General features: G+C 39.5%; 1 protein-coding gene across 4 annotated transcripts in view; it reads left to right on the forward strand.

The window, feature by feature from the left end:
* LOC108745857 (cysteine-rich motor neuron 1 protein-like) overlaps nt 1-7502 on the forward strand; it is a 22092-nt gene that overhangs the window by 12604 nt on the left and 1986 nt on the right. For 2 of the 4 annotated variants that reach the window (XM_018482261.1, XM_018482256.1), the window contains 5 exons: nt 1866-2296; nt 2717-3269; nt 3350-3593; nt 3766-4034; nt 4325-6115. In XM_018482261.1, the coding sequence (XP_018337763.1) occupies nt 1866-2296; nt 2717-3269; nt 3350-3593; nt 3766-4034; nt 4325-6115 (3288 nt within the window). Of the gene's footprint in view, nt 1-1865; nt 2297-2716; nt 3270-3349; nt 3594-3765; nt 4035-4324; nt 6116-6249; nt 6333-6509; nt 6646-7502 lie in introns of those variants that run through there. The other 2 variants (XR_001939125.1, XM_018482266.1) reach the window with 2 other exon arrangements.

Genomic DNA, 7502 nt, shown 5'->3' on the forward strand with positions numbered 1-7502 from the left:
AATTTTAACATTTTTGCATGTCTCAGAAAGTCTACTATTCATCCTTAAGTTAAAATTAACATTTTATTTTTAACAGTGTAAGCATGTAATAGAATCTTGTTATGCGCTGTATTACGAATATCGTGACACTGTTTGGATAGAGCGCAGCAGACGAGAAAATCCGCGAGTAATGAATCAAAAATTTGGATAATTAATACACGGTAAAAGTCATCTAAAAATTCATTTGAATTTTTATGAAACTTTGTTTCGACAATGTAAAAATATATGTCTAAAAATGCATGTTATAAACGGTTGATTGATAGACAATGCATGCGATACGTACATCGTACTTGAGAACTTTCGCTAGAGGACACCTAAATAGAATATTGGATTTTCTTTTCGTGTACGCCCATCTGAGCCAGACACTTTCTTCATTTGTCAGACGAACGTGCATCACTGTTCCGCGTATTAATATGTGTCATGTAACGGAACGCGCATGGCAAGCTCCCTTTACATCGTGCATAAATTTGCACGAAAGTTTAATTCTTTGAGTTTAAAAGATTTATTCGTATATTTTTTTTAAATTCTTATCACTTATTAATATTTTGTATTTTAATTTTTTAAATCAAAGATTTTAATTAAAGCTAAAAATATAATTAAAAAAGGAAATAATATAAGATACTATTATAATAGATAACCGATCATAGTAAAGATCATTTTGTATTTATGTTAAAAGTGGTCTTGGTTAAAATTTTGTTGATTATTACTTCAGTTTCGCGCTCTTGCAGTTTTTACTGATTTTTAAAGGAATTTCCGTATATTTCTTTCTATATTTTTTTCCTATTTATAAACATTCTTTGTTCGTTTTTTATTTTTTTGAGTACTCAAAGGCATTCACTATTACGGTGCCTTCTTGAAACGCTCTCGTAGCATGTTAGGTAAGTATAGTAAGTGTGGCAGTAGGATGCCGAGGAACCGTTATCCATCGACTCCAGCTATTTTTATTATTATCATCGTCGTTGTGCTACACTTTTAGTCCGAGCGTGTTCAAAAACGTCACCTCGGCTTCTCATCTGAGGAAGCGCCTTATTTCTCCACCGTTATTAAAGTGCTTTTTAATGTAGATAACTCATTAAATCAGCTTAAATCTGGGTTCAATATGATGTTTGGTATACGCTTTGCGTCGCGCTCCGCTTTCGCTAAAAAATTTCTATTTTTAATCTTATTTTTCATCAAGAATTAAATAATTTTGATTGACTCTAATCTAAAAATCTTTATTATTCTTGACTTGCAAAACACTACTTTTTGAATCTGATATTTTCGGAATATTAATTAAAAAAGTTCTGTCATGTTCTACATGTCAAAGTTCTACATGTCGAAAAATCATATTGAATCCTTTTCGAGACGAAATCGTGATACTGTGACCCAGAAGATCGAAAATTTATTTTCAAAGAAAAAATCCAACTTATCCAAGATATCTTGGATAAGTTGATATCAAAAGTCTCTATGTCATTATTTGAGTCATTCCAAAACGTAAGCAAAAGTGAAATAAATCTAATTATCAAATCCTAAAAAAATGTGAATGTAGATTTAACATCATAAGTCATTAAATTATTTTCATTATGTTGATGTTGATGTTTACATCAATACTAACACGATGAGGATTATATTTAATACCATACTTACATTTTTATAATAATAAATAATAAAAAATCAATGATCAATTAATGTTAAATGTAACTAAATAATAAATAAAATTTAACTAATACTAAAAAGCAGGAAATTACATCTAAAGTATATTTTATAAATTGTAAAATTATTTTAATTTATCTTAAAACCGTCCATACGAAGACCGAGTTTCATTCTGATTTACTCATAATTTGCAGAGCCGTTGCTGAGAGTCGCCGGTCGATGTCCGTCCCTCGTTGAACAGAACGTGTGTCCATCGAGGGCACCGGCCTGTGAGAATGACTATCAATGTCAAGGCACGGAGGAACGTTGCTGCAAGACTGCGTGCGGTCTCCGCTGCGCCGCAGGCGAGCTGACTGGATGCGAGCAGTTGGAGTTGGCGGCTGTGAGGAGGTCGCGGGCCCTCGGTGCTCGGGGTCCCCAACAGTTCATCCCACGATGCAACAATGAGACTGGCGAATTCGAGAGGATACAATGCGAGCCGCACGGTCGCAGCTGCTGGTGCGTCGACGAGATCGGCGCCGAGATACCCGGCACCAGGGCGCCCAGCAAGAGTGTCGTCGACTGCGACAAACCCCACAGTTGTCCAGCTCACAGCTGTCGGATGCTCTGTCCTTTGGGATTCGAAGTATAAATTCACTTTACGTCGCATTCAATTTACAGTTAACAGTATTGAAAATAGAATAAGTACTTTCTTTTTGTGCTGAAGTACATCTTTGTTACTTCTGCAGTTATTTACAGTTCGAAAATGTTAAACTTTTAAACATTTCCTCCGTAATTGTTGATCGTACAATTTCGCGAATGTCACTTTACGATATTTAATTTTTAATAAATAAAGTACGGCTGTTAGAAATATTCAAAGATATATAAAAGAAGAATTCGTAAAATATATTTTTAAATATAATTGTATATTAGATAAAACACTTGATTGTTTCATGTCAAATAATCTTGGTATGATGCTTTTCGCATAAAAATCTTTTCAATGCTGACACTGAAAAATTCAAATGCTTTCGTTAAAATATCTAATTCTAGATATCGTTTTCTATAGATCAATGAGATCACCGGTTGTCCCAAATGCGAGTGCAGGGATCCCTGTCGCGGCGTTACCTGTCCAGGAATTGGACAGACATGCGAATTAATCGCTGTGAATTGTATTCGAGAACCATGTCCTCCGGTACCCAGCTGTCGGAAGACCAGATCCTTATCGACAATCTGTCCGGCAGGCGAACCTTTGCAGATCACCGATTCACCGCGGCCGTTTCTTTGCGGCGACACGCCAGGTAAACCAACTTGTCCGCCAATGTACAGCTGCCTGGTGGAGTACAAACAAGAATACGGGGTCTGCTGTCCGGCCAGCGTGAAGATACAGCGACCCGGCATGTGTCCCGCGGAGGAATCGACGATGAGTTCGTGCGGGCCCACCTGTCGCTATGATCTCGACTGCCCCGGGCCCCAAAAGTGCTGCAACAACAAGAATTGCGGCGGTAACGTATGCACGATACCTGGGGATCTCACCGCATGCCATCGCGACCGCATGCTTGCCGAGATACTCAGTGTCTCTGAGCGCCAGGGTCGCGGTTACATTCCGCAGTGTATGGAAGGTGAGGAACAGACCATCAAATATTCCTATCGATCGATTTGTGGTTGAATAAAGCTTCTAAAATACGAAATAATTATACAGATGGAAGTTTCCAGTCGAGGCAGTGCTCAAGAAATGGTCTCGTCTGCTGGTGCGTAGACGGTGACGGTAGAAAAATATCCGGCTCTATGGGGCCCGCCGAAAAGATTGATTGTAGATCGATAAGCAAAGCACGTTCGCTTCCGGCGTCTTGCACGTCTCAACAATGCGCCCAGGTTTGTCAATACGGCTTCAAAACGGACGCTTCCGGTTGCTCGACTTGCGAGTGCGATGATCCCTGCGAAGGGTAAGCATCACAATACAGTAATAATTAATACTTTATTTGTGAGCCAAAGCTAATAAATTATAAATTGTTTATTTAATATTTTTTACTCACTATAATTATATTGATTTTACACACGAATATCCAGTGTCGATATTAACTTTTCACTTGATTAATCAAACGATTATTTTTATAGATTTCCGTGCCCTGAAGGGCAAGAATGTATTTTAAAGCAGGAAAATAGCTGTCCCGATTTTCTATGTCCTACAAAACCAGAATGTAAGCCCAGAAAGACCTATAAGAGTCCTTGTACCGTCGGTGCGCCGCTGATCGATCAAGATGGAAACGCCGCAACTTGTTCTACTAACGAAACTTGCCCTGACGATTACAAATGCACGATGGTACAGGAAGCCGATCAATCGGTGTGCTGTATGGAAACATCCAACCCTGCAAAGGCACCCACAAGTAATAATTATATAATATAAATAATCAGGAATAAAATTTATTCTATTCCCTATAAGCAAGAAACATTTTGGAACATTTTAGCATTACATTTTGACATTGTAGCAACGTTACAATATTGAAATGTTCCAAAAGTGTTTCTTGCTTACTAGGTTATTATTATAAATAATATTTAATTGTTAATAACAATAAGTGAGAATAACAATAAATTGGATTAAAAGTATATGTTCAGAAATTAGAATTATGAAAACGTCAAGCTTTATTCCACGAATTTTACAAGAAAACATTTTTAGTGTGTGAGTACCTGCGGGATTTCAACGATCGCATGGAGGGTACGAGGGAAGGAATGTCCCTGGCAATCCCAGCACCTCAGTGCGAGGAGGATGGCGGTTACAAGTCTCTGCAGTGTTACAACAGTACCAGCTGTAAATGCGTGAACCATCGCGGAGTGACCTTAAAGTCCGGCCTGGACTCAGCCGCTTCAGCGGACTGTGAAGCCATCAAGGAACTCACGCAGATCTGCAAGCGTTTGTACTGCAATCTGATCTGTCCGTACGGCTACGAGGTGGACGCAACCGGCTGTGAGCAGTGTCATTGTCACGAACCATGCCGCGATGTCATCTGCGGTTCGCATGAGACCTGCACGATGATCGACGTCAACTGCGGCCCGAACGAGTACTGTCCAGCGGTGCCGGCATGTCTCACGACGAAACCGGGCCAGTGCCCGTACCTCGTGCCGAGCTCATCGAGCTGCGAGCTGCAGTGCAGCAATGATCAGGAGTGCTCATCTGGCGATAAATGTTGCTCGACCGGTTGCGGCACGCAATGCGTGGCACCGGTCATGGCCACGGCTTGCCAGCATGCTCGCGCGGTCGCTGAGCATGCTGCCAGGGAGTCAGGCGAGCCCGCGAGAAGGACCTACATACCTAGGTGTGACTCCAATGGCGCGTTCGAGCCGGTGCAATGCCATAACGGTATGTGTTGGTGCGTAGATGAGGAAGGCAAGGAAGCGGCGGGTACTCGGGTCCTCGAAGGAATCGTGCCGCGCTGTAACACACCCTTGAGATGTCCAGAAATCGATTGCAAGCTCGATTGTCCGGATGGCTTCGAACTGGACGCGGACACAGGCTGCCCGACGTGCTCATGCCGCGACCCGTGTCGCAGCGTGACTTGCCGCGGTGAGAACGAGGCGTGCCGGATGGTGGAGGTCGCGTGTAGTGCACCACCATGTCCCCCGGTACCAGTCTGCTTACCGAAGAAGGACAATCCGTGTCCGAACAGTTCGCCGTTGCTCGAGCAAAACGGCTCGATCGCCACTTGTGGGCCACATGGTCATCATTGCCCCTCGACGCACAAGTGCGAGCTATCGCCGTTGGACGAGTACGCGGTGTGCTGTCCGAAACCACGTGAGGTCTGCTTCGAGCCACCCCGAAGAATACCTTGCAATCCGAGCGTTGGCTTCAACGAGACCGAGAGATGGTTCTTCGATCCAGAGCGCAACGAATGCCGACGCAAGAACGAGTGCACCGTCGGCCACAATGACTTCTCCAGTCGACTAGTGTGCGACACAGTGTGTCCTGTACTGTCGCAGTGTGAGAGGTTGCGCGAGAAGAATCTGAAGCGGTCGCAACGACTCAAGCAGCCCACTTTCCTGCCCAAGTGCAATCCTGATAGTGGAACGTGGGAACCGGTGCAGTGTCTGGAGCACGTTGGTGTCTGCTGGTGCGTGAATCGTAAGGGCCAGCCAATTAAGGGTTCGCTCACCCGAGCCGCCGAGCCAAAGTGTAACTTCCGGCAAGCAAGACGCGGTGGCAGAAGACCGGAGTCGCAGGAGATAGATCGTGAGATTCAAGCGATTATGGAGGACGCTCTGTTGAACTTGGAAACGGACGAACGGCAAACAGGAAAGATTCTCGGGACCAGATGTCAGGCGATGAAGAACAAAGGTCACGTGCCTACGATATGCGACTCACAGGGTAGATTTGAGCCTACACAATGCGCTGGTGATACTTGCTGGTGCGTGGATGAAGCCGGCAATCAACTAATTGGATCTGAGCCGTTTGTGAAGGGAACTAACATTTGCCGTAAGTGGAAGGTTTTTTTAACTAAAATTTAATTGCAATAATTTGACAAGTATATGATTAAAATATAAGTTCAATTAGAATTAAAATTTTATATTAAGATCTTTTAACTTTTCAATTTAAATATGAAATAACAGAGTAAAACAAAAGATAGGATTAATATAGAAGAGACTGGAGCCATTTGTCATCATACAGGGAATGATTGTCAAAACGCTTATAGGTAATTAAATCAATATATGTAATGTGACCAGACGTTCCGATTTCGGCGGGATAGTCTCATTGTTCCAAACATGTTAAACGCCTCGATTTTAGCAAAAAGTATCGAAAAAGTCTCGCTGAAAAATATTTCATATTTTGCCAAATTATAGAATCATAGAACATGTATTATCGCTTCCAGGAAGTAATGCAGCAGTTGAATGAATTTTCTCTGCAATGAACGAAGTATGGACAGCAGAAAAAAGTGAACTTTGAGTTTGTATTTTAAAACTAATTAAAAGCATATTAACAACAAAAATTAATTTTGATTTCAATTACCAAGAATTTTATATATTTCTTAAGTACTTACCTGACTTATTAAAGCAAATAATTTAGAATGAAATTAAATATAAAATAAATAATTGTATTATTTTTAAAAAATAAATTACTGTTATTATACTTATCTTTATATCCATATCTACCTCCTCCTCAATCCCACTTAATAAAGTTCCTACTTTAGATCTAAAAATATCTGGTCACATTAGGTATATCTGATCACATTAAAGTAGTCATATATTAATATATTAATAATTAATATATTAATATATGACAGGGGATTCTCTTCTTTTAACTATAAGTTACTAATATAATATTGATTTATTACATAAAATGATTTGCGCCAAATTATTTGATATTACCAATCGCTGTAATAGAAAAAGTAGAAAATGGAATGCCTCAGATAATTTTTGCTCTGTAGTTATTAATCGTTAGTGTAACAAAGTTTGTGAATATAATCTTTTTCATTAAAAACGGATAGGGTATTAACCAAGATAGTCGGGATTAGGTTTGGTAAATTATTTGCTTTAATAAGTCAGGTAAGTACTTAAGAAATATATAAAATTCTTGGTAACTGAAATGAAAATTAATTTTTGTTTAGGAAGTAGATTTTTAACGCGTGACAGTCAATTTTAGTCTCTTTAAATCAGCAATCTCTTTTATAAATTTATAAATTTAATCTCTAGAGATTAAATTTACAAATATAATGTTTATTATATAAATATTAATTCTTTATAAATATTAATTCTTTCATTTTTCATATAAAAATTATGTATATTTATATACATATAAATTAATACGAAAATAAATTAAATATTTGATTAAAAAATAATCATTTTATTTATATAAAAATACTATA

This window comes from Trachymyrmex septentrionalis, unplaced genomic scaffold, assembly GCF_001594115.1.
Source record: "Trachymyrmex septentrionalis isolate Tsep2-gDNA-1 unplaced genomic scaffold, Tsep1.0 scaffold1066, whole genome shotgun sequence".
NCBI classification, from domain to species: Eukaryota; Metazoa; Arthropoda; class Insecta; order Hymenoptera; family Formicidae; genus Trachymyrmex; species Trachymyrmex septentrionalis.